Source organism: Trematomus bernacchii, unplaced genomic scaffold, assembly GCF_902827165.1.
Source record: "Trematomus bernacchii unplaced genomic scaffold, fTreBer1.1, whole genome shotgun sequence".
Lineage (NCBI taxonomy): Eukaryota > Metazoa > Chordata > Actinopteri > Perciformes > Nototheniidae > Trematomus > Trematomus bernacchii.
The window spans coordinates 1040475-1067999 of record NW_022988007.1 but is presented as its reverse complement, the minus strand read 5'-3'; the positions used below and the strand labels follow the sequence as shown (position 1 = coordinate 1067999).

Genomic DNA, 27525 nt, shown 5'->3' with positions numbered 1-27525 from the left:
CTCATTTTCTCAAAACACTTATCACAATTCACAAGCTCACACACCCAAAGTGCAAAACACCTCATACATGAAATAGAAAAATAGTATATAAAATATACACAATATAACAAATTCTGGACAATTAAAATGATTAGTTCTGTTTCAACAGAATATTTGACTTTCTGCACATATTTCTGGAGTGCAGCATTCTACATTCTACATAGCACTAAGCCCATAACAGACGAGGGTGCGTCTGATTGAGCACAACAGTGTGTAGTTGGGTGGACAACACAATCTGATAATATGAATGTAGTGTGGGCCATTTCGTTTGGTTTTGATAAGTGTTTCTGTAGTTTTGAGTGCAGTTAGTCATTCTGCAGGATATGAGGTGTTTTGTTGCTGCTGTTCACTTTTAGTTGGATTTTTCTGTTTCCAATTTCTGTCAATCGCGCATGTGTAGACGTAGCGATTAAGTGGCACACTCTTTTATAAAATATATATCTCATGCAGCAGCAGCAGCCACCACCATGGAACATTTCACCATATCACAGTAAGTAGTAAAAATAGTTTTATTTAAATATTTTACAAAAAATACAAACAGTCACTTAAGCACAAAAACACAGCATGTGAACACACACAATAAATATTCATCACACAACACAAATGTAGCTTCGTTCAACTTTAGAAAAGAAACCTAGTCAGGCCTAACATCAGGAGGTGTAACAGCTCACATCTCCAGCCTGGGCTTTATGATGAGCAGAAGCATAGGCATGTTCACACGGTATACAAAAAGACACAGCATTCATATTTAAAAACACATCAAAACTGAAGATTGAAGGTTTTGCATTAAGGACCATTAATCTGAAAAAAGCTCAAGCACACTGAATCATTTAATTAAAAATAGTGCTAAAATCTTAAACCCTAAAAAGGGGTCAAATACATTGAATCTCTTACAAAGAGAGAGCAGAAGAGAACCGTTTATTTCCCCAGATTTTTTAACTCAGGTAGCTCTGAGACCTCTTCTGACGGAAACTCAGATGACTCATATTCTTTTAGATATTTATATTCAATAAGGCTTCTGATTTATTGGACTTTTCTTGCATAGGTGCCTGAATCATAAACAAACCACATTGTTAATAAAGTCCCCTTTTGTTCAAAGACACAGTAGACCAAAGTATTGTGTTTGTATTGCTGTGACACCAAGGCAGCCCTCACACATAGAGCTGAGAAAGCAACCAACGTTACCACTGCACATGAAAGACAAATAAAAAAATGAAAGAAATAAATCATAAAACATACGCTGTGTGTACTTTCATTATTACAAACACTGAAGCAAGAAGTCAATCAAACACATTTAAATCAGTTTGGTATTGCATCTTCCTCTGCTAATGGGAAACAGAACAAATACACACTTTGGTTTGGCAGCTAGATTTCTTTTTATAAGTTTAACCTCTCTTGTTGCAATAGCCCTCGTTCAGTGTATAGCCATACATGCTGCTTGTGCTTCACAGCTAAATATCAAGTAAATCTCAACAGCAATTAAAATACTATAAAAGCGAAAGCTGAATTAAAATCAAAATACCTTTCACTTTAAGCCACAGGTATAATAACTGAGCTATCAGCTGTTTAATGTATTCAGTATTATTCACGGACACTCCCAAAGTAGTCATCTCCCTCAAATCACAGCCTGCAGAGCCAGCACAGCCTTTCACCTTTCACACTTTTTGATTTGGCTTTGCTGCAGAGGTGCTTTACGGTGCCTTATTGCAATTGCCCATGCCTTTTACCACATTGGACTTGATATTATTTCAATATTTTACTTTTTTATTTACTATAAAATATATCTGATTACCACAGTTTTCATAACTGATCAAGTCAAATGAGGGCAGCTCGAAGGCAAGATGAACATGTGTTATATTGTCAGTGTGCCGCTGGAAGAAAAGGCTGAAACGTGGTCCATGCTTCACTTCAGAACCGTTATCAAGCAATACTGCTGGCAGCATCTGTGAATATGATACATATCATCCAGCTAATCTGCTTTATGTATTCTGCACCATGTTATCAAATACTGTAACTCATCACTTTCCCCACAGATCCATCTGATCATATGTAAGAGTATTAGGCAAAGCTAAGACCCATATTTAAATATCCATATCTGATATAATGAGAAACAACTTTCAAATGTATCCACAGAGATGAGAACCATACCAAAATGTTAACAGCAAGCTTAGCAAGATAAAATTCAATCTGAAAAGATCGTTTTTTAAGGAGGATGTCCACCTCATCGTCTATCAGCGCCCCCCCCCCTGGATTTACATGCATCCTTGCTACATGACATGTGCAATTCAATTCACAGACCAGACCATGTATTTGTTTGAACTGCACACCTTAACCTCGCTCATCACCGCAACCACCAGAACAGAGGCCGTGTCACGGCCACAACGCTGTGTCGTTAAAGTCACTCACTATACATAAAGGCGTTTCAGTGTTTGTCAGACCCCCCCCCCCTCACTCCACAGGGTCGCTGCTGCTGCTGCTGGCCTTGACCCCCGCCCTGCTGATGTGCAGCCAGGGCAGCTTGGCACAGTTCTTAAAGAGCTGCTCGATGGCGATGTGACGCACATGCAGCTCTGACGCCAACGAGTCTTTCTCCTGCACGGCCTCCGTCAGCTCCTCAAACACCTCTGTGGGAAGGGAGAGGCTCAAATCATCATTTATTCACAAGATCTTTTTTATACAATCAATCAAGACATAATGGAGACATGTGAAATCCCAATAAGCTATAGGAAGTTTGAGAACAGGAGCCCAGACAATAAAACATAACGTTTTATATTATATATCATGAATAAATATAGAATTGAGAGAGTTCATTATTCAGAAACATTACAAGCCAAAAACCCTTTCAACTAAACTACTTTAACCCTAACTAATTCATGGTCTAAAGTATTGAATTCATCAGTCCAACTATATATTAAAAATAAGTAAGATGATTAACAAAGACACGTTTTGATGGGAAATGTATGGTGCATATAAATGCATTTCAGAGGTGTAGAAGTCTACAGCCATTGTTGCTTTAAGTGCTTTTAAAAGACAGAAAAAGATAAAGACTTATTGAAAGGGTTATCTCATTCCACACTTCCTCTGCAGACCAAAGTGAAGCTGGGACATTTCACTTTCAGCTTTATTCCATTTATCAAATGTTTGCGAGGATAAATGAATTGGGATAAGCTCACACAGTCTGTTGTTTAGCATATTTACTATGGTAAACAATAAACAGGCATGTGAACACACACACACACACACACACACACACACACACACACACACACACACACACACACACACACACACACACACCACACACACCACACACACACACACACACACACACACACACCCACACACACACACACACACACACACACACACACACACACACACACACACACACACACACACACACACACACACACACACACACACACACACACACACACACACACACACACACACACACACACACACACACACACACACACACACAGAACTGGGGCTGTGAAACAGAGGGTCAGTGTTCATGGACCAAGATATGGAGCATATGACTTTCTTTTGTAACACATTCAGTTCATTCAGGTAACTAGGGAAGGTATTGCACCATGTGACATTGCAGACAAATCAGACAAAGTCAACTTATACTCCAAACAAGTGAGATAAAGAAGATAATATTGAATACTGAAGGAGCAGAGAGCAAAGACAACGGGATAGACAATGTTTCGACTTCAGATAAATAACCACAACACAAAAACACATCCAATTAATAACTTCAGTATAGGGTGTTATGCAGCGGAGGAACACCAGTACAAACACGTTTATGGACATGAAAACTCACAGTGGATTATACAAATCATGGTCAATCGTTTCTGAGAACAGTCATTCAAATCTGTGGAACTGGACTTCCCTTCCTCAGAGTGGCTCCTTCAATCACTTTCAGCTAAAGATTGAAGATAGAAATACCAAATGATAATGAGGGTGTTAACTAAAAAAGGACTGAGCCAAAACTCTCCAAACGATGTGCTATGGAGTGTTGCAGGGATGCCGACCCGGAAGTTCACCTCGTAAGGGCTAAAGGCAAATGGGATTTTCCATTGGATTGTGGTGTATTACAGAGACAATCTCTGTGGCAAACGTATATGATAGTAACATGTTTAGTTCAGGGGATCATCTCCACATATGAACACCACTTCATGATTTCTGAAGCGTTCATTGGTCAAAAGCGACTGTAATACTATATACTTGAAAAACCACATGGTCGCAAAACTTCACACGACAGACCTTATTTTGGGGATCTAACCAGAAAAAAAGGAAAAAAATACACAGACGGAAGATCTGGAACTGGATGAGGTCAAATGCTAACGCATTTCTGAGTTTTAAGACTCATTCCTGCGTGACTATATTAGGTTCATTTAATCGGTCATAACAGAAGCCTTGAAATGTTTTTATAAAAGTTTAATGATGGTTGGGGTGTCAATTAAAAAGGTAGTGTGCAACAACTCTCACAATTGTGTTCTATGATGACCCACCTACATCTGCATTCTGCAGGGTCTAGTCATTTACACCGGGATAACATGATTCAAACTTAGAAGAAGTGCGTAGCTTAGCTTGTACTGATTGTGCCAACACTACGTCTAACTGACTGAGGTTTGAGTAATCTGTCACTTCAAAAGAGTGTTTAGCTGAGGAGGGCATTTGAGCATTACACATTAAAGACATCAAAATGTTCAGTTTAAAGTATTGATTATGCAAAAGGTTGAACTTGATGTCAAAGGTTGGGATCAATAAGCGGAATAGAACAAGTTAACACAGAAGGTCAGTTAACAACACTTACTTTGAATCTGCATCAGCAGCTGGCTGTTCAGCTGATGGAGTTGGTCCACACTCATGTTAGTCACTGAAAGAAAAAGGGTTTGCATTAGAGAGGGAGAGGCACAGAATGTCACAGCATGTGACTGAGCTCTGACTCAGACCCTGAACCGGCTGTTCTTCAGCAGATACATTTATTAAATAGTTTAAATGTCAATATATTAGTCTGCATTTAAACACAGTATAGGTGATCGTGAGGGCAGGAGGAGACTGAACAGACAGGTGGCCTCCTTCCCCTTTTCCTTAGTTTTATCTCCATTTCTGTAACTACAAATAAAATGTGTTGCTGTTTACGCAAATAGGAAAGTCTGGAATAACTAAATAGCATCATTTTGAACAATCTACAGGCATTTATGAAACACTCACAAGTGAAATTGACACTTCAGAGACACAAACTACATTGGAACAAATGGGTGTGGGGGAAAAAACCTGCAACATATTGAATCAAGCTGAAAATAAAAGATGTTGGGGTCATAAACTGGGTGATGTGCCATAGTATACGTGCTATATGCTCTCTTTTTAAAACTGTATACAGGAATACTGTAGCAATATCACAAGGGATTTGTTACTTCTTTTGAGGTTCTGCAGCACTGAGCTGTTTATGGCTGGAACATAGTGCCATAAGTGCAACTCGTACATTTAACCAGCTATTAACACATCTACAGAAAAACTGTAGTGTTCACACCCCAAAATAAATGTGTTTTAAGGTATCCAGTCCGGATGTTGAAGTGCCATCTGTGTGTTAGTGTGTGAACGAGCAATAGAATACATGATGAGCAGTTTTTCACATTGCATTCCAGCCCTGCCATCACTGTGTTAATGGGTCAATGTTGGTGTGGAGTGTGTCCTTATGCAAACAGTGAGAAGCCCCTGTCATCTTTCATTTACGGGCACAGAATTGTAATCAGGGACCTATAGAAGGCTCCCTCACATTCCTGCAGTCTGTAGTCATAAGCAGCTTTTGCAGTGACGAGACACGAGACAGCCAAGGACACACCGCTTCAAGGTTAGAGGGAAATAACGTTTCTATGGGGAGATGAAGGATGGACCAAGTGAGAGTGTCTTTTCTGTTGCCGTGTTACTGTTTTGTCAGCTGCCCTTGAACTAACAAGTGCTTGGAAGTTTTGGAAATTGAAGAGATGACACTTGCTGAAGTTAAAACACAGAGGCAGCAATGCATTTCTGTTGACATTTCAAAGAAACATAATCAAACCTTCCCCTGCTGCTACAATCTCAAACTTAGAAAGGTAAAGTTAGTGGAGTGAAATGAGCTCACATTCATCTGTGCTGTGGCCCTGGTGCCTGCGCTGTGCCTGTCCTCCTCCTGATAACTGGTTCCGGCTGTGTAGACCTTTCCTGCCGTCACTGGACCAGACGTCAGAGTGAGCCTCCTGCAGCAGCCCCAGCTTCTCCACTGTGTGGCGCTCCAACACCCCCATGGTGTAGTCCGGCCTGTCTGTAGCCCTGCCTGTGTCCCAGCAGGGCGTGTAGCGCGGCACCTGGGCGTCCGACTGGGGCAACAGCTTGCGGTCGCTCTGCTGGCTGTAACAGAGGAGCTTGGACCCTCGTCTGCCCGGCCCGTTAGAGGAGACAGAGTCTTTGTTCTGGGCATACTGGATGATGCGGTTCAGTTTCTGGCTGAAGGCCAGCTTCATGCCCTCGTAAGCACTTTTGGAGACCTTGGAACGTGACAGCTTCTGGTTGGCGATGAGGTGGCATTTCTCAAAGCAGTCTCTGTGGCCGCGCAGGGACTTCGAGTGCAACAAGATAGCAGAGGAGACACCTGCATTCAAACAGACATAAAGCAATGAGTCAGTAGGTACAAAACTACTAATGTCTTCACCCAAAAACACATAAACCACAAAAAAACTGTCAAAAAACAGGGCTCCTTCAACATAAAAAAAAAAAGTTTAAATAGTTGAATATAGATAAAGCAGTTGGTGACTGACCTATTGAATTTCGACACAGCACATAGAAGTAAACCAGTATGATAGTATGCTAAAAGTGGCAGACTCTTCTCTCAGTGAAAGCTGCTTAGTGTGCAGTGGATTAGCCACGAGAGCGTTGAGATAGCAGGGATCATAGAGTCCAGGCTCAGTGCAGACACAAAGAGCACATTGAGATCTACTGGGAAACAGAAGGGAGGAAGGTGTCTTTCCCAATGTATTACAAATATTTAAATGTATTATTATTTTATAATTGTCCGTTTTTTTTATCAACTGTACTTCCTGTATTTACGTTATTAAAAACCAAGATGCAAATATAGTTTTCAATATAAATCGAGAAAGTATTTGGAATAAAATGTGAGAAAATAGAATGTTTCCAGTTTCTTAAAGTCCAAGGCGATGCGTTTGAATGTAAAAAAGACAGCAAAGACATTCACTGTACACTATATAACAGAGAAAAGCATACAAGCATACTTGAAGGACAAATGAATTATTAAAATAGTTGCCCATTTTTTTTCTGTTGATCCACATAATCGATTAGTATCCGTATATGAGACACTTTTAACAGAAGATCAGCTTTGTGCAAGAAACAAAACAATGGAATAGGAAGAAGAGAAAAAACAACTTCGGCTCGGGGGCTGATATTCTATAATTAAACTACATTCTTTGGAAGTTCCTCTGGGAAAAAGGTAATGCTTCCTGGATCCAGTCAAAACAGCGCACACAATTTTAGCACGCAAAGAACACATTAGCACAAAGCAAGGGGACCAAAGTTTAAATAACGTCTCAGTAAGGTTGGCCAGGTCGAAATAAACAAAGGGAAATCTGAAAGTGTGTGTGTGTGTGTGTGTGTGTGTGTGGGGGGGGAAAGCACAAGGGGCTAAAGTGAGCGAGTGCTCCACATGCGTCTGAGTGTTGGCCTTCCTTTCACAGCCCGCATTTCTCGGCAGACAGACGTCGTGTTGGAGCCTGAGGTGAGGAGATAAGTCACTGTCGTCCATAGAGATTCTAGAGCTCCCTCGGATAGGTTCAGCTTACAGGCTTCTCTCAGCAACTCACCAGCACACACATGATACAGATGCACAGGAAACCACAGGAAATTGCAATACCACCTCAGGACAACAGTGCAATTGGTACAAACATACACACGCGGCCCTTGTATTTTAATGTAACACACAAACCTATAAAGGCTTGTGCCAATTGGTGATCGGATCGTGTACTTATTGCCACTTCGTCCCACAACGGACTCATACTGTTCTGTACAGATGAGGCTGTCATAGATTTATTTATGTGTGCCTGTGATTATTTTACTGTTCTGTACAGATGAGACTTTGTAATCGTATGTATATATATATATATATATATATATATATATATATATATATATATATATATATATATATGGGTGTGTGTGTGTGTGTGTGTGTGTGTGTGTGTGTGAGAGACTCCTGTCCAATCTCCCAAACTGCGGCGTTTATCCAGCAGCCAGAACATCCATCTGTGCCTGCCCCCAGGTCAAGATCTACTGTGGCTCAAGGGCCTTCACCAGAGCCATCACCACAAAGGACCAGAGGACCAGCATCACTACAGCTGCCTCCACCTCCATCTGCGGCTGCCACCAGGTCAAGATACACCTCAGCACAAAGGCTCCACCACAGCCATCACCATCAACCCAGCCAGCAAGGAGGTCTCGTGGAGGTCTCGTATAGCACTTGTACCCCCCACCTACACAGCAGCCCATGCACCATCACCCCCACCTACACAGCAGCCAGACCCACTGTCTTGGAAGACAGACAAAGACCGTGACACTGTCTTGACATTTATAATGAATAGTTGGTTGAAAGTTGTGATGTTCAATATTGTAAATAGTGAGATTTTCCAGTTTCTTATATTTATATAAATAGTTGACGAAAAAAACATTTATAATAAATTGTTGGTTGAAAAAAAAGGTTTGAATGCTCAATTTGTATTTGTACACATCACATGAACCTTGGTATGTCATATGAAGTCATATGAAGTCATTATTCAGTCCTGATGTATCTCAGTCCCTGCTGTGGGGAAAGTAGAGTGATAAACACCTATTTTACTCAAAATTCAAATTTAATGTTTTTCATTTTAGACATGAATTACACATTTATATACAGTGTAATTCAAATATTTCACTACTTTTGTGACCCTAAGACTTTGGTAACCAAATCTAAAACACCAAAACAATTGGATGAAATTAGTAAATTTGTGTTTTCACAAGAGTTTTGAAGATTTTCCGAAAATCCAATGTTAAGCTTTAGAGCTACTTATCTCATCACACAGTGCTCTAAGGTGAGTAATTTGCATTTATAGCAAGACCAGAGATTGTCCTGAACATTCTGATATGTAACACATGAGGTGCCATGTTATAAAAAGTACATTTAAAAGGTGATTTAAGGAAACATCTAAAAATCGAGAAAATACCCTTAGACTCCAGAGGGTTAAGCACCATTTATTTGTAGGGAAATTGTCTGGTCTTGTTTCTGTCAAGTGCAATCTCTTTACATGTCTTTTGAAGGATTGGTGTATGCCTGCAGGATTATTACAAAATAAAACACCTTATGTAGGACAGCCATTTTATATGATATATATATATATATACCACAGAACATAGGAAGCTCTTACACCATTTCCCAACTCAGTACGCAGAAGACTACTGTAAGCTTCTGCAGATCTGTGTGCTCTGACCTGAGTCTTCACAGTAGATTAGTTTTGTGAAGGGAGTGGAGTATACAGTATATGTACAGTATGTGAGCCGTGTGTGACAATATTGCCTCCTGAATGGCCAATGAATCTCTAGATGCGTTACTAATAGCTGCAGGATCGTTCTGCCTATCAAACAGCCATGTTATAATCGGATCCGGATCAGTCTGTGGACTACAACAAAAACACACTGACGACCACTTGCCTAGCAGAAGATTCATTGGCCCACAACCAGGCCAGTGCACCACCAGCCAAAGACCTCACTGCAGCTAAGCAGCTTAGCACTACTGTCTTTCATGGCTGCACACACACGAGCTCAGGCACACACAGACTATTCACTGGAGGTGAATCCACATTGTTCAGCTGTGACAGCGAGAGACATTAAGCATGACAACACTGACAATCAATAGGTCTGTTTTTCCTGCTCCTTTGTAAGGAATGAGTCAAGGTTAGTCCGTCACTCAGGGAATCAACTGACAAAGACAAAGCTCAAACGCGTGCTTAGATCTGATGTCAAATATCAACATATGGTTTTTTAAATAGTTTACTCTCTAGTTCAAGAAAGCAAATATAAATCTGCATGCACTACTAGAATCAGGAGAGCATTGATCAAATCGGAAATCATTTGGTCCAGGTTATATAAAGAAATATTATTCTTGATGTTAAAATAATGTTAAAAGTCTGAGATTTAAAATGGGATGTCTTGGACAATTTTTATTTGATATCAAGTATTAAGGGTTAGATTTATGTTATAGTAAGATCAAAAACAGTCATTTGGAGGAGAAGTTTAGAAACTGGTGCAGAGGAAACAAAACTCAGAGGAAGACTGATTCCTGTTACATTAGATCATTCTCCATACTCAGCATAAAAACCCTCAGGCTGTAGAGATTATCTTTTATTTAATCTATCACTGCTTATCTTAAGATATCTCAGACTTCCACTTTGCAGACATGTGGTAGTGTGGCCATGGCCTAATCTTTGAATGTATAGAACTGACTTTGCAAACTGTTCTGTTTCATAAATGCAATCAACAGAGTCGCACGTTTTGTCCCCCAGAGCAACCTTTTGCAGATTTCACAGAAGTTTTCTTGTGATCAGTATGTATATGTGCCAAACAAGGACAGTCAATACTTAACTCATAATAATAGTTGAATAGCTTAGAGTTGGTATTGGGACAAGTGGGACAGAGGTCACCTGTGGTAAGGTGTCAAAAACAGCTGCATGGCACAGCTAGGAAGAACGCGTTGGACAGCAACGCAGAGCTCACATGATCCCCCCACAACAGACTGACTGCCGCTTCACAGTTGTGAGAAACCACACTTATCAAACTGCAACCCAATAATCACTAGTCCACCTGCTTCAGCCTCCAGACTTTTTACTGAAACCTACAAGTACTAGACCCACTGTGCACTAATTGACTTGTTTCTACCAAGGTGGAAACCAAGTTTCGTAAAAATCAGCCACAGTAACCACAGTGAATCCTCAAACACCCAGCTTTTAACAACAAAGGTGTTCATTAGATCATTTTTTTATATTTCATAAAAACCCTGCAGGGATAGAGATTTCCCACTGTCTTATTTGATGCACCAAGAAGATTATCCATATTCATAGTCAAGCATTATATTATTAAAGAACTAAGCATAATGACATCGGATAAATATAATAAATGTAATTAAAATAACTAATCCTGTGCCCCCTATAATAACATAGATAATAGCTTTCTTTTAAAATGGCTATCAGTAGGCCTGGAGTAGGCCTTGTATAAGAATTCTAGGAAGTAAAATGATGAAAAGTCTACAAATATCGGAAGTTACAATCTACTGCAAAAGCTGTGTCCGTTTGTTTTCAAGCCAGTTGAAAGAGATTTCAGTCAGATACGCATCAGACCTTAAAGACCTTAAGGTCCTCCTGCAGGCAGAACCCATGAGACATTTGGTAAAGTGATAGTGTAACAGAGACTCATGGCTATCTCTGCTGTAGCTGCTGTCTGACATTTACATTCTCAATGTACTATTACAAAGGTAGCAGAAGATAACTGTTGGAGCTGCTCGCATGTGTTTTACTTTCAGTGGTTAACAGTATGTGAAGCTTAGAGCTGCACAAACCTGAGTTGAAATAGCTAATTATTTCAGTGTTATACACAATAAAAAGTAAACCCCATGAGACCATTTATTCATACAATCTGGGCTAATGAAGAGAATACACTTTTTTCTTTTAAAAGGGGGGCTTTTTATTCAAACCAAAGAGAGATTTAAATGTAAACCAGGCCATTATACATAAAGCATTATAGTACTAAATCATAGGGCTTAGATAGAGGGGCCACGCAGTAGGTTCAGCGAGGCTCTGGACCCCGACTGTGTTCAAACATACAGTTACCACAGGCTGCCACATGATTAGACCTCTCTGTACATCCCAGGGTGAAGAGTTCACCCACACGCTCAATGCATGGGCTGTTTATAGGAGCTACAACAGTCCCTGTAGAGCAGCAACCAGAATCTTTACCAACGGTATTATTCTAGCCTCTCGCTGTTGGAATTTTCAGTTTTTTCTCACTCCAAACCCAGCTGGAAATGCTACCACGCCTCAGCAAAACATCTGTCTGCATTATGTAAGCAGATACTCGGGGGAATGGATTAAAGGTGATGGGCTTTAGCTGAACCTGGCAGATCAGCAGACATCTTGTCTGACGAGGAGCCAGAGAAGACCAAAGGACGGTGTACTTACTTACACTGGCGTGAGATCTCTCAGTTGTTTACATAGCACAGCTTGTCTCATCCAATAAGGCCAGTTCATAATGCCCTGTTCGGTTTGAAATATGCTGCAATGCGCAATCAGATCAAAACAATAAGGTCTGATTAATATGTAATACCGTTGCTCCCATATATGGCTATTTTTGGGGGATTGAAATCTCCTAAGAAAGAGTTAACTGTGTACCAGCTATGTTTTGGGAACATACAAGCTTTGTAGGTGTTTGGACTGAACATAATTGGCCTATTGAATTCAGGGTAGGGCCGCATAAAATATTTTATGGAAATCGCAACATGGACTAGTAAAATATCCAAATCGTAGTTTATTAGGTATAAGCAAAATATGTGGTAAAGGCCACACAATGGTTAATAATCATATTTATTATTATATTAATAATGCTTAAAAATCATAATTCGCTCTTAATCACAAATCATATCGCAAATGCAATACCATAAAAAAAAATCTGCAATGAATTATTTGTTCAAGATTGTGCAGCCCTGATATGGGGGGGCTTTTTGGCTACCTTACATAATCACTATCTCACAATCTTTGGTATATCAGGCATTACAGGGATTGGGGTTGACGTCTGTTTACTCTAAGCAATCATCAAGGAACCAGGAATATTCCTTCAAAATACCCAAATAGCTTCAGCTTAAAACAGTGACTTCCACACAAGTGCACCAGTGACTGCAGACTGGCTGAACTGGCTCTTGTTGTGCCAACTGCAGCAGCTCTCTGATTCTCTGCTGTACAGTGTTGACGCTTAAGGCTGTGTAACCATGTGTAGTACACAGAACACAAGCAAAGGGAAAAGAACGGTCTGAAAGTAAGAAATGCCCAGTTAGGCAGAGGTTTCCCCAATTATAAATACACCCAATTTACATTCTGTATTTTGGATTGAACTGGCACACAGAGGCTAAAGCCGTTTCCTGAGGAACCACTTGAAGCTACAACAAAAGCTGCACTTCCTGAACATTCATCCTGTGGTGCACTGTGCTCAACGCTTTCGCCCCAAATAGCTTCACATAAACTTCTGCACCTGGAGATATGGTGGGATAAACAACTACGTGCCATGCTGTCAACAGAAGCTCTTTGCGCCATGTATTAGATATACAGTACATGAATTTGAATCTGAAGATGACACATTTTTATATTATTAGTGGATCTTGTTTTTGTTCAAGTTGATGTACAGTGCTGCCTAACTTTCACTTTGCGTGTACACAGCTAGAGTTTAAACAGACAAGTCTGGACACCCCCGTGTCATGCAAGCCTCAAGCATATCTTAGGGATGTTGTTGGTGAAAATACATTTTTGAGTATAAAGCAGTTTTGCTCAAAATGGGCCTGCTCACTGCTGGGACAAAGCTACACTGTCTTAAAGGTCCCATGTCATGCTTTTCTGGTTATTACCCGTCCCCTTGTGTGTTATGTGCTTTGTATGCATGTAAACGGTCTGCAGAGTCACAAACCCTCAAAGTACACCCTGTAGCGAGTAAAACTCTAACACAGAAAAGACCTGTCTATGCTGCCCCAGAACGCCTCGTTGGACATTTCTCTTATTCCATCTTTTTCTTCCTGGGTATAGTGACGTATTTGGGTATAGTGACGTTACTTCCGCGGAGCCGTTACGTTTGGACCAATCCGCGGACTTCCTCACACACACACACTCGGCGGGACGTTGCGAGGCTCGCTGCTGCGAGGAGCGGACAGTGTGAGCTGGCTCACTGGTGTGGGGTCGGCAAGACAGCGAGACACCGCGGAACTCAGCCTGAGAACACACACACAAACTCCCAGCCTGCGGGTGTGTGTATGTTTCGGGCTGGGTTTCGCTGTGTCTCGCTGTCTCGCAGACGGCCACTGGGCTCACAGGGAGGGGGGGGCAGGAGCTCCAACAAACCGTTTAGGACAGAGAGTGAATACACATACTATACAGAGATGCTGTATGAGAAACCAATGTGAGTTTGGAACATTGAACAATATAAATCTATTCTAGTAGACCTCAACAATGGAATTATGATCAGTAGAAATGGCCATGACATGGGACCTTTAAGTATTTTTGTAACTATTTCCTCCATGTGTATTTAAAACCTTAAACTTTACACTTATCTCTTTAAAATATAGTCACATAGCACAGACATGAAGGACTGTCAGCCCATAGCTGACAAGACCCAGTGCGCTTTTCCATGCAAGGCCCCCGAGATAGAAAGTCATAGACAGTGATAATATCACGTCTTGCTAAGCCTGTCTTGAAAAAACAAATCCCATCAAAAAGACTCATCTTTAGAAAAAGATGGTGGCGAAAGCATGGACCCATATCCGTGTTCTGGTTGTTTCGTCATTGTCAGTCTGCCTTGATCAAGCTTCAGTTAAACCTTCAGGATCCTAAGTCTCCAGCATCGTCTTTGTGTATTTCAGATCATTGCTCCAAGAAATTCCATCACACACTGTTGCAGTAACCAGTTGTTGGTGAATATCAAAGCATCATAACAGTATTAACAGCAATGTGTTTAAAATACAATTTTACAGTTAAAAGGGGCGCTCCAAACTGGTTTAATGCATCATGAGAACTGCTTAACCTGTGAAAAAAGTGTATGTCATCGTCATCGTCATCCCATACTGGAGCTTTAAACACAGGATATTTCAGCTACTGCTGCTTTGGTTTCACTGTTCCTTTGTGAGTCCCACAGCGGAAGTACAATACCTAAAACAAGGATGTATCGCTTTAAAGGGGACCTATCATGCAAAATGCACTTTGTGATGTCTTTTATACATAAATATGTGTCCCCGGTGTGTCGGGGAACACACCGGGGACACAAGTGTCAGAAAATAAAACCCTCTCTTTTCCTCCGTGTGCAAATCTCTGAAAACGGGGCTACAACGGAGCTGATCCAGATTTGCGTCCGATATGACGTAATATCGGAAATGTGGGCTGGCTTTACACCCACGGCCCTATCAGAAACGTCGCTGTATCAGAAACAATGCCCGACTGTTTTGGACGTAATATGGTCTGTGTTTACATTAGCAAGCATCGCTAACACCCAGAGCTAACCTGTACTGGAGAGAGTGTGTAAAGAAGCAGGATATACATATTTTTGTTTTTTAGAATCAGCACTTTAGTAACAGGGCTGAAATAGAGGGATATGAGGCATGGCTATGATGGGTGATCTGTTTGGTATTTTGAGCAAAACACTTCATAGACATATTTTTTATAAATTTGTATCAGAGTTTCCGTTAGCCGGTAATTATAATTAATCGTTTATTTGGCAGGGACAGTGCACAGTAATGAACACTTAAAACATTTAAATGTGTCAAGCGTAACAGTGCCAGATTTAGCTTTGAGCTCATTTCCATCCATAAAACATTTAAGAAGTTTACATTTTACAAACATAGCAAAAACTAAATACATGATATGCAAAAAGTGCAAAAGAGCAAGAGCAGCACACACAAGTATTTATCACATGGTCATACAATATAGCAGCAACGACATATAAAGTGCAAGAGATGATACAAGAGATGCATAAAGGGCAAGAGGAGATGCCCCTGTGTTAAAGTACATTTAGCGGTGATTGCACGTCTGTTTGTTTCTCAACCATTCTTTGAGTTGACCTTTATAACTATTGAGAGTGGGACAATCCCGTATCTCAGTTGGGAGGCTATTCCACAAAGAGCTGCCTTTAATGGAGAGGACATTTTGTCCAAAAGTGGTCCGTCTGCGGTGGACCTCACAGTCTCCTCTGGTTTCTGTCCTAGAGCAGCGTCCAGTGTGTTTTCTGTGGATGAATTCCCCTAAGGGAGGGGGGGCCAGTCCATGTAAAACTAGGGCTGCACGATATTGAAAAAAACTGACATTGCGATATTTTTTTCCCCTGCGATATATATTGCGTTTTTTTTAACTATATTTAACCGGATGAAGGATTTTAGTCACGGACGTCTGGATCTTAACTGGTTGACTCATCATGGGCGTAATTTCCACTGGGGACAGGGGGGACATGTCCCCCCCACTTTTCAAAATCCCATTTGTGTCCCCCCCACTTTTCAAATGTGTTTTTTTTTTTTTTTTACGCAAGCGGTCAGCGTCACGGAGGAGCGTCTGTGTGTGTGTGGCACGAGCGCATTTTGTGAGAGAGAGAGATAGATAGAGAGACAGTGACAGAGAGAGAGATAGACAGACAGAGAGAGTTATGCTGCGTTCACACCGGACGCGATGCGACTATTCGCTTCGCTCTAATCGCTCCTATCGCTTCGCTCTAAACGCTGGAGGTTCACCGCGGCTGCCAGCTGTGTTTACTCGCATCATTCAAACAAGACGCGCTGGCTCGGGAGCTACAACTACAACAAATGAACATATTTTACCGTGATTAAATTGTAATACACGTTTCTAAATGATGCCGAAGTAACAACATACTGATACCGGTTAGTAACAACCATGAATTAAGGCTTTGACAAGTCTGCAGACAAGACGGCAGGCAAAACACCTTTTAAAATGCTTGTTTTCTGAATGAAGATCGGATCGACCAGGCTAAGCTAACGTTGTCTATGCTCATTCCACACTCATAACAACGGCCTACAGACATAAATAAAGCAGCGACTGTATTCACCATGACACAGACAGTCTGGTTTGTACTTGTTTAACTTTTGTCCAGTTTCTGAACAGATATGAGGAGCTGTGAGCTCTGTGTGCTAACTGCTAACAGCTAACGGCTGATGTTGTGTGGTTGAACGTCAGTGACGGCGGCTGAGATTCTCACCGCTGATTGGCTTCCGCGAGAACGCGTCACGTGAATTTGACGCTCGAGTTGAAAAAATTGAACTCTCGCGTTTAATGCGGCACTGTTCAATCGCCTCAATCGTGTGATTCGCGCCGCGTCCACCGCTTCATGCGCGCCGTCGGAGCGAATTCGCGTCTGTCCACGTCTCTGCATTGACTTTACATGTAATCGCGCCGCCCCCAAACAGCGCATCGCGTCCGGTGTGAACGCAGCATTACGTTGTTAGCATCTGGTGCTAGCTCGGAGCTAATGGAGATTAGAAGCTGTTTCAACAATAAGGAGAGGGAGAGCTCTCTCCTGTCGGACTGAGAGGCTGAGATAACGTCAGCTTAGGTGAGGTAAAGGACTCTCTGAGTGATTAGATTGTAAACTTTAGTCTAAGTGATCTCAGTGGGTCTCAAAGGGAATGTTCATACATGTAAACAAATATCTCCATCTATTTAATATAGGCCTAGTTGTAAAAAATAAGTTAAGAAATCATTCCAATGTGTACTATAGGTCAGTAAAAAAATCAAAAACAGTTTAAAAGGGGAGTGATTAGTAAAATATGCATTACTAAAAAGAAAGAATGCAGACTAGGTAAGATAAAGATATGGAGAGGAGTTTATCAAATATGTGTTATTGGTTGTGAGCATATTCTAATGGTTTTTTGATTATTGAAATAGCTATACAGTTCTGTTTCATGAGTGTTGAGAGCTGTATCCATAAATCTCTTAAATTAAATCGGGAAAATGTTTAATTGCGGAGGACCCCGTTTTGTGTCCCCCCCACTTCTCAAACCAAAGTTACACCCTTGTGACTCATCATACCTTAAGTCATGATCTAACATGTCATGATAATGCATGTTGCTTACCCTCAAATAAGGGGGTTCATCTGTGAATGAAGAAGAGAAGAACCTTTTTGTATCCAAAATAATTCCAGATGGCAGATGTTGCTTTTCTTTTTGGAAGTAAATCTTCATTCTCGCCGGTATTGTCCTCCTGTGCCTCGCTCATTTTTTACCGGTGTTTTGATGGTCTGCAAACTAGCAGGGCGGGGCCTGCTATGATCTGATCAAGAATGATTGTGATTGGTGGTTTGCTGTGCATGCAGAGCCTGCATGTCACTCACTCAAGTACCCCCTGAAAAATCGCACGTCCCTGCGATGTGAATATCGCGCATGCGCATATCGCGGTTATCGCCATGACACGATATATCGTTCAGCCCTAATGTAAACATTTATAAAAAAAGCACATACTTTTAAAAGACTTAAAATTGTCAAAGCTCAAGAAATTGTGTTTTTCAAGGATGTGGTAGTATGAATAAGGCTTTCTGTCAAACACCTTGATAGCTCTCTTGTACAGCTGTTCTATGGGTTTCAGGTTTGTGGCACAAGCAAACGACCAGTTTGTAAAACAGTATTCAATGTGGGATAGAATGAGGAGGTATGACTTTGCAGCATTGACAGTTTTTAGTATTTCGTTTTTAGTGACAGCATTTTTCAAATTTTGTCCGGAAGATTTCAACTTTAACGGACATGTTGACCGGCAAAAAAAAGTTCTAACGGAAACTCTGATTTGTATATATCTGAGACCTATACTATTGCCTAAAAATAGCATGACAGGTGACCTTTAATGTCAAACATGAACATATGTAATTGAATTGGCCATAACAATAATGCATAATTTGTAGGTAGGGTTTCCTCATAATAAAAACAAATATCTACGCTGTTCACTTCAAGATATCCAATTGTATACATTTACCTCGAACAAATGTTTCTCTACTTTAGGTCAAAAACGAAATTTCCTTCACAGTTCCAAATCCACAGGTTGGAAACTACTGCTCAAGAAGGCGCTGTCTTTTGTACTTGAAGCAGTGAGGAAATATAGCGTTGTAGATGGTCTTTAGGGAGATATTTCCAAAACAGTTTCCAAAACGGTTCTATTTCTACTCAGTTTAAAAACACGTTCGATCCTTCGATTTTGACTGGTCGTTTACTGAACATCATGCATACTGTTTTTTTTACGTTTAACTGTAAGCAAATGTTGTTCAGCCGGTGTTGAACCTTTTTCAAAGCATTAGAGAGACAAGATGCGATCATTTCAGTGTTTTTCCCGTGTATAAAGATGACCGCATCATCGGCATACATTTGCACATTCAACTCAGGACATACATTAGGCAAGTCATTTATGTACAGTGAAAAAAGTAACGGTCCAAGAATGGAACCTTGTGGAACCCCAACAGGGTTGACAAGGTAGGGGGATTTGGCACCGTTGACCAAAACACAATTACCGGACTTTGACCGGTAAAATATGCTGAAGACCGGCAAATCTAAATCTCTCCGGTCAAAATGTCCGGTCAAAATAATTTCCCCCTAGCACAATACCGCATCAGTTGCGCCACTTATGTGACAGACAAGAATCGTATGTGACAGACAAGAATAGTCAATTCTAATGTCTAACATTTAATGTGGAGAAAGAGATGCCCTTTATGGGTTGATTGTGCGTTGATCTGTTGGTAATGCCTCGGGGTTCCGGTGGGCATGTAAACAAATGCATAATGCTTTGCGGCCTCACCTGGTTGCATAGCGACGCTTATTGTTTAGGTGTCTTGATAAGCAGGTACAGTAGTCATATCATTAGCTAGAACTAGCTAAATCTGATCGATATGGACATAAACGCGAGTGATGTCTAATCTGACAGGAGAGAGAGATCAGCTGCTGCTGACGAGTCGACATGCAGCTCTGCATGATCACCTGCAGCGGTGAGCGGAGCAAAACACACACTTCAGATTAGAAAATCACACTTACCTATTTTAATTACCTCTCAAACTACGTAAACTAGTTAGATATGTTTATTTTTACTGTCGGGTCACTCATTACTGGATCCGCGAGCTGCATGATACTGACGGGCTGTCAGGAGGAGAGAGCGCTCCATTTATTATTCCCGTGTTATTATAAGTTACTGTACACTTTTGAATAGTTAATCTACTATAATTAGTTTGTTTAATATCGAATAATATCAATTTGTTTTAAAGCTCAATAATAACAAGACCTTTGACCGGCATTTTTCTCATTTTGTCCAGAAGATTTAAACTTTAACGGACATGTTGACCGGCAAAAAAAGATTCTAACGGAAACTCTGATTTGTATATATCTGAGACCTATGCTATTGCCTAAAAATAGCATGATAGGTGACCTTTAATGTCAAACATGAACATATGTAATTGAATTGGCCATAACAATAATGCATAATTTGTAGGTAGGGTTTCCTCATAATAAAAACAAATATCTACGCTGTTCTCTTCAAGATATCCAATTGTATACATTTACCTCGAACAAATGTTTCTCTACTTTAGGTCAAAAACGAAATTTCCTTCACAGTTCCAAATCCACAGGTTGGAAACTACTGCTCAAGAAGGCGCTGTCTTTTGTACTTGAAGCAGTGAGGAAATATGGCGTTGTAGATGGTCTTTAGGGAGATATTTCCAAAACAATAATAATACATTTATCTGATCGTTCTGTTCAAAACCAGTAAATACAGAGGGCGATATTAATATTAGACACAGTCATGATGTGAAAATCACAATATACTCCTGGTATATCGTTTAAATAAAATAAAAATTAAATCTGCTTCTATTGCTTCTACACAATATTAAAAACCAGCATATATCCAGAATCCAATGAATATTCAGCAGTAGCAAATCACCCTTGATGATGATAGGGTTTAGAACCGAAAAGGCACTGGGAGGGTGTGATTGTGTGTGCAACGAGAGTGGAAGACCAATCTCTCCCCTTAGAATTGTTATAACACTGTTCTCCTTTAACGAAAGATGGCACAGGATGAGTGATTACTGTAGCTATTAAGTCTGCATGAGCAGCCAGCGGGCACACGGCCTTTGTTCACAATCAGCTCTGCCTGAAGGAGCCACATGCAGCCTGCAAGCTCCCCTCCCAACAATGAAACGCTCAGCTGCATCAGAAACACGTGCTGTCGCAGATTCTTCTCCCCCAGACCCAGTGGTTACATAACGACCACCTCATAGCCACACGCGTCACAGGCTACATTTAAACCTGAACCCCTAAAAGCACACAATGCTATTGATGCAGTGTGAAAGTCTTGACTGACAGAACTAGGAATATCTAGGGGGCCTCAGTGTTTCCATAACAACAAAAAGCTTAGGGGACAAACATACTTATTTAAAAGCCCCACCAGCTGAATTTGTATACCTGAACAGAGCAACTTTGAAAAACTTTCCGAGGAAACAATAAATAAAGCAAACAAGGAGGCCCGACTGAGCCAGACAAGCAACCCCCGCCTTTTATTATGTCATAATAATAACCATATTTGTAAAATATCTCTGAAAGCTTTGTTTACTTTTAAACATGAAATGTTTTTACAGTGTCCAGCTACTAAATACTATATATATAACCAGTGTTGGGGGTAATCAGATTACTGTTGATACCAGCAGTAATTGTATAACATTTACTAAGCACCAAATTATCTTGTTACCCGCGTTACTTTCACGTTTTCAACTATCTGCATAACTGGAGGACAGACAAATAAATCAAACGTCCCTTTTCACTTGAGCTTCACCCGCAAGTTCATGGATGAGCACGGGCACCATCAGACAGAAAGACTTTTGCAAGCTACCTGGACCAGTGTTATGATAGAAACTGAGCTAAAGAAAAGAGCAGAAAACAGAGGTATTTGTTCAGTATTGTCCATGTGATTTTGTGCTGATCTGGGGCCTCATTTATAACGCCTTGCGTAGGATTGACGTGAGAAGGTTGCTTACGTAGTACAAAGCAAAAAAATAGGTACAGACATTTTCCGATTCACAAAACATTGCGTACCGGCGAGGGAAGTGCGTACCGGCACTTCATAGCCTGTTTCCCTTTATAAATCACAATCGACTCGAAATGCGGCGCAGCTTTTGCAGGCTTCACGTAACGCCCATATTTGCCTATAAATAGTCAAAGAAACACCCATTCATTCATTCATTTTGACTGACTGCATGAAGAAGATCGCAGGAAATGACGACCGAACAGCTAAAAAAGACATCTCACACCGTGTCAGATTTTGGTTATTTTGGGGAGGTCGAGATAAATCATGTTGTTTGGTGGATGCAGTTTGAACCAGAGTAGCAGCATGGAGGTCGGATCGTCACCAAAATAAATAAATAAGTGGTCAGAAAAAAGTTAATGACAAAAAAAATACACATAACCTTCCTCAGGCAGTGTGTTTGTCCCGGGGACAGGAGACACCCCCTTGATGAGAAACTGTAAGAAATGATCGGGGAATCCCTCCGGAGTGGAGTCATGACGACTGGATCTGAATTATTTTGTTGTATTTGGTGGTTTGTGTTCCAGCTGTCGATCAGCAACTATATATCCATAATCCACCAGGTAAAGGAAATACAACTAATGTGTTGTGTTATATAAGCTGTACAATTTACCACATATGGTGTTCTTAGTTTCCATACCTCCTGTGTTTTACGAGCGACTTATCAAGTCTTGGCAAACGGCATAACACACGATTAAACGTGATAGTATATAAAACCATGCTCGTATCTACAACCTATAGAAATGCAAAACGGCGTCAGTTTAGACGTAATTCTGTCCTCCTGCTTACCGCATCATTTATGAGAAAACATTTCATAACATTAACACAACATATTCGAGGTGGTTTTAAATAGCATATCCGTATTTATTTATTTCTCCAAGTTATGTTTTTGTGTGCACTGAGGAGTCTCAAACAGGCGTTTGTTTAATCATTTTAAGATTGGCTTTAATCAATGTTTGAAAATGAATTCTTCATATATGATAAATGAGAGGTAACATTTTATTTATGGTATTATGTCCACATATTTCTCTCCATTCTTCCTTCTGCCAACGGTGTCGCAGTTTCTCGTCTCTCCCGTTGATGTGCTTAGTGCGTACGCATGGGTTAGAGTTTGCGTGGAGGACCGCACATTTTCCCGTCAAGTTAGTATTTTATAAATCGCAAACATTGCGTAGAAACTGGCGTACGCCATTTTTTGAGCGTATATCCCTTTATAAATGAGGCCCCTGGGCATACATGAGGTTTAAGGTAAAGGCAAAAGAAATGTAACAAGTAGTGTAACTAATTACTTTCAGCACTGAGTAATTTAGTAAAGTAAGGCATTTTTTTCCTAGTAACTAGTAGTGTGTAACTTGTTATGGGTAACTACCCCAACACTGTATATAACACAGATCATAATCTAATATGGCGGTTTGTTTTCAAGAAATAGAAAGTGTTAGGCTCTGGTGAGACCTGGTATTAACATGTGTACTGGGTAATCCGATCACAAGTGGACAGCTCTAAGTACAGGTGTGAATGCTCAAACATTAAACAAGATCTGAAACCTCAGACAACATTCCGAGGGGGTCTGGGCCACATTCTTTAAGCAGTGTGTACGCAGTTGGGCCATAATGAAAGACTACTCAACTGAGTACTTATTCTCTTGACTTCTGAGCTATAGGAGCTCTGTGGATTGTAGTTGTCTCTGTATTTTTAAATATTATTGTTTCAAAGTATTTCTCATGCCACAGGAACCACAAAGAGTAAAACGTGTGTGTCGGTGCTGTACACATATCTGAACACCCTCCCCTGCTATTATACCCGGCTCTCTGGGAGCTCTGTTGCAAGCACTTACTAAAACAACTTACATTTTTCTATGACAATGCATGAAAGAGACTGTGGCTGATGAATATTTTACAGCACACAAAGAGCAGAGTGATTCATCAATACACACTCAGCTTCCTTATACAATAACAAAACAGTTTTCATGCAAATGCATTTTATCCCGCTGTCAACAGAATGATATACCATTCTGGGAGGTCTTAGTCAGCTTTATTGTGCTGTTTTTAAGAGGTGTACACAATTATGCTGTGTAGATATAAGCACACACACACTTCTTGCAGGAAAAAAGAGCCTTTGTGGATCTATGAAACGAGTGCCAAATGAGAGGCATATCTAATCCTCTCAGAATTCTCATTCTTCTTCAAGTAGCCCATTAATTAAGAGATGAAAACACTTCAAACGCATGCTTTTGAGTTAGAGTGGCACATCAAACAGGAGAATCACAGTGGCCTGCTTTGGAGGGGGCTATGGTCCTACAGGCCTTTTTCCCTGCACAGATATATTACCTGTTGTTCCTGGAGAGGATAAAATAAGTGTTGGTGAAGGGAAATCATATCATCAACAAATAGGAAATGTTCTGAGGCTGTATTACAGCTCGTGGTATATTTGGTATGATGGGAACTTGTGATCAAAAATATTTTTTTCTGCAAAAGTGATTTATTTTGTGATCCACATTTTTGAAACTCCTCGCAGCTAAGACCGGGGATGATCTAACTGCTGGAGATGAAGATGAATATTAAAGCTGAATCCCATCAGGCAGACCTCTCTGAGGCCCCGGCCCCACGGGAACGCATACGGCAAAACGCATAGGATTAACGCAAACGCAATCGCCAAAAAGCTTCAGTCCACACGCAATATACACCGGATAGTGTCTGCCCACACGAGACAGCTCCGTTTAGATCCAACCGCTGGAAAAGCTGCAGTACATATGCCGAGCCTGTACGTGGCGCTGTAACTTCCTCCACAAAAGCAGCAACTTCCTCCACAAAAGCAGCGAAGAAGAATGGTCGTCATGGCTGCACTTCTGTTTATTCTCCGCGGTGGGGGCCGACGGAACCGGGCAGAGTTTTTCGCCGGTCAACGTGTGTTAAAGTTTAAATCTTCCGGACAAAATTATAAAAGTGCCGGTCAAAGGTCTTCTTTGTTATTTATTGAGCTTTAAAACAAATGAATAACGACTATATATAATGATATATAATAATAAAATACACGGAGCCTGTCCTCTCTTTTTCCTCTCTTTTTCCTCTCTTCTGACAGCGTCAGTGTCTGTCTCATGCAGCAGCTGATCCTGTAATGAGTGACCCGACAGTAAAAATAAACATATTTATAACTAGTTTAGGTAGTTTGAGAGGTAATTAAAATAGCTAAGGGTGATGATCTGACTTGAAGTGTGTGTTTTGCTCCCGCTGCATCACAGCGGGAGGAGCTGCGTGTCTCCGTCCTGTCAGATTAGACTTCACTCGCGTTTATGTCCATATCGAGATAAAGATAAATAATCTGAATTCAGTGTGCAGTGTACTTTTGCGGGGGTGAGCAGCAGAGGTGGGGAGAGGCGGGGCTATACACGGAGCCGTTGGACCCCCCAGAGCGCTCCGTTCCCAGATCTATCCACCTTTGGACCCGTTGTCGTTTGCAGGGTCCGTTTCTATCGTTTCGTTACGGCGTCGTGTGGCAAAAAGGGCTATACGCAAGAGAAATATGCGGATACAACCCGTTTTCGTTCCCGTGGGGCCGGGGCCTGAATGTTTGTGTGTGTATGTTAAGGAGTTAAAAACAAAAAGAGGTCAAGCTGTGGGTTAAAAAAGCATGTAGGAGCTATGCTGCATACCGTTACCTGGAGGTTGCTTTGAAATGTGTACTAGCACAAATATATCAGCTGTATTTGAAGAGGCCCTCCATATCACTTTGTTTGCCCTTTAAGTCAGTGAGAAAATAAGCAATAGTCGCCCTCTTTTTCTTACCTTCAATGCTGAGTTCAAAGCACACATGGCAGAAAGACGTGGTCCCTGTATCCGTCTCTAGCTTGCAAACACTGCAGATATTGTCGTCATTTAAATCGATGTTCACAAACTGCTCCTCTTCATCCATTGTGCTTCTAGAAAGAAAAAAAACAAGCAGTGAATTAGAGCACAACCACCAAGTGTTTTTTTCTAATTAGGTCGCATAAATAAACCCATGAAAAATGCATTTGGGTAGTGTTGGTGGGATGAAGATGTTTGGTTCACATTATGTTTGGTGCAGGATAGAGTGAGTTAAAGAGGCAATCTCTTTTAACTATGTTTGAAGTCAGTGATGTTATTGATAAATTAGCAAACACGCTGATAAAATGTTAAAGCTCATTGCTGACACAGCAGATTGAACAGGACAGTCTCTCCCTTGTCACTGTGCCAACATGCTGTTTGATCTCATGCTGTGAAACACAAACTGATGTCCTCTCCGCTCAGAGACCAATCAATTGCAGTCATACATTTAAACTACAGTAATCTTTAGGGAAAAGAGGTTACATTTCAAGACTTGTATTTCTGATGACTTTGGTTTACTGGCAGCCACACAGTACAAATAAAGAGGTATTATTAACTTCAATTAACAGTAGTAAAATAAATACTGCTGTGTCCATCTCTGAGTTTTCAGAATAAAATACTTAAAACCAAAGACAGTATTCAAAACTACCTGTGGGAAACCCCATTTGGTTAGTTGTGTAATATCAAGGCAAAAAAGTGTGAACCGTCAGAATGCAGAAGGAAATAAAGATGGATATGGATAAGTATCAGCTTCTGTGTAGATTTACCCACAACACATTAAATCATATGAGTGTGGCAATATCACATCAAAAATAATCTCTAAAGTGGCATCTGTGCCGTTGTAAATTGAATTTGAGAAGCTAGGGACTCTAGCCATTCTAATGTTTCCCTTGAAAATGCTACTGGTCTTACTTTGCCAATTATATAAAAATAAATGTTAAAAGACAAGGTTCTTCAAGGTTGCTGATCCGTTTTGGGAAAAATGAATTTCACCGTGACAACTACGAGGACAAAGCTTTGGCACAAAATGAAAAGCAGCATACCACAGATAACACAATGACAGATGCTACAGGTTGCAGGTTCTAACAGTTCTGAGGCATATCGACAGCTCTGCTGCATGCTGTTTTAATAACACCAAACCCCTTAAGTGTGAGCCAGCTAAGCAAAACAACAGCATTTTAGTTTTTAATTGTACTGGGAGTGATATTATCAGCGACTGTATACAGCCTTTCAGTACACCAAATCATAGAAATCTAAGTTAATACGCCATAATTCTGCCCAGACCAAGCTAGCAAACTGAACCGTGTTGTAGAACAGCCAGTCTCAGTTATAAAGGGCTCTTTTGAACTTTTGACAGTGTTGGATTTACATAGAAGTTAACCTTCGCCATAATGTATTAGTTCATCTTTCGGCATTATAAATGTCTTAATATCTATTGAATGATAGTTCGGCTGAAAGCAGTGTGCAGTGACCCGAGTGTCTGTTTATACCGTTAAAAACAAATGCTTGCTAACAACAAGTGAAGCTAGCAGCACACTGGAGTAACGTTACTCTGCTCTGGCTGATTCGTGACCGTTATTTTTGCATTGTTAAACAGCGAGTTATCTAACAAAATGAAGGTGCCAGCAGTATTTAGGGCAGAACTTTTGTGAAACTCACCTTTATTTAGGTGTAGTTGCGGGTAGCTATTCCTTTTGTGTGGACCCCTCTGTTCTTTGCCACAGAGAGCACACAAACATCGAAGCGTCACGGCAAATCCAGAGAAGAAG

At 40.7% G+C, this 27525-nt stretch overlaps 1 protein-coding gene across 1 annotated transcript; it reads right to left on the bottom strand.

Moving 5' to 3' along the window:
- Positions 1-592: 592 nt before the first annotated feature.
- Positions 593-27525, bottom strand: cunh21orf91 (chromosome unknown C21orf91 homolog). The gene is made up of 5 exons (XM_034117353.1): positions 27416-27525; positions 25697-25830; positions 6176-6682; positions 4865-4927; positions 593-2663 (listed from the first exon to the last, which is right to left on the bottom strand). The coding sequence occupies exons 2-5, from the start codon at positions 25821-25823 to the stop codon at positions 2488-2490; spliced, it is 873 nt and encodes a 290-aa protein (XP_033973244.1). The 5' UTR covers positions 25824-25830; positions 27416-27525; the 3' UTR covers positions 593-2487.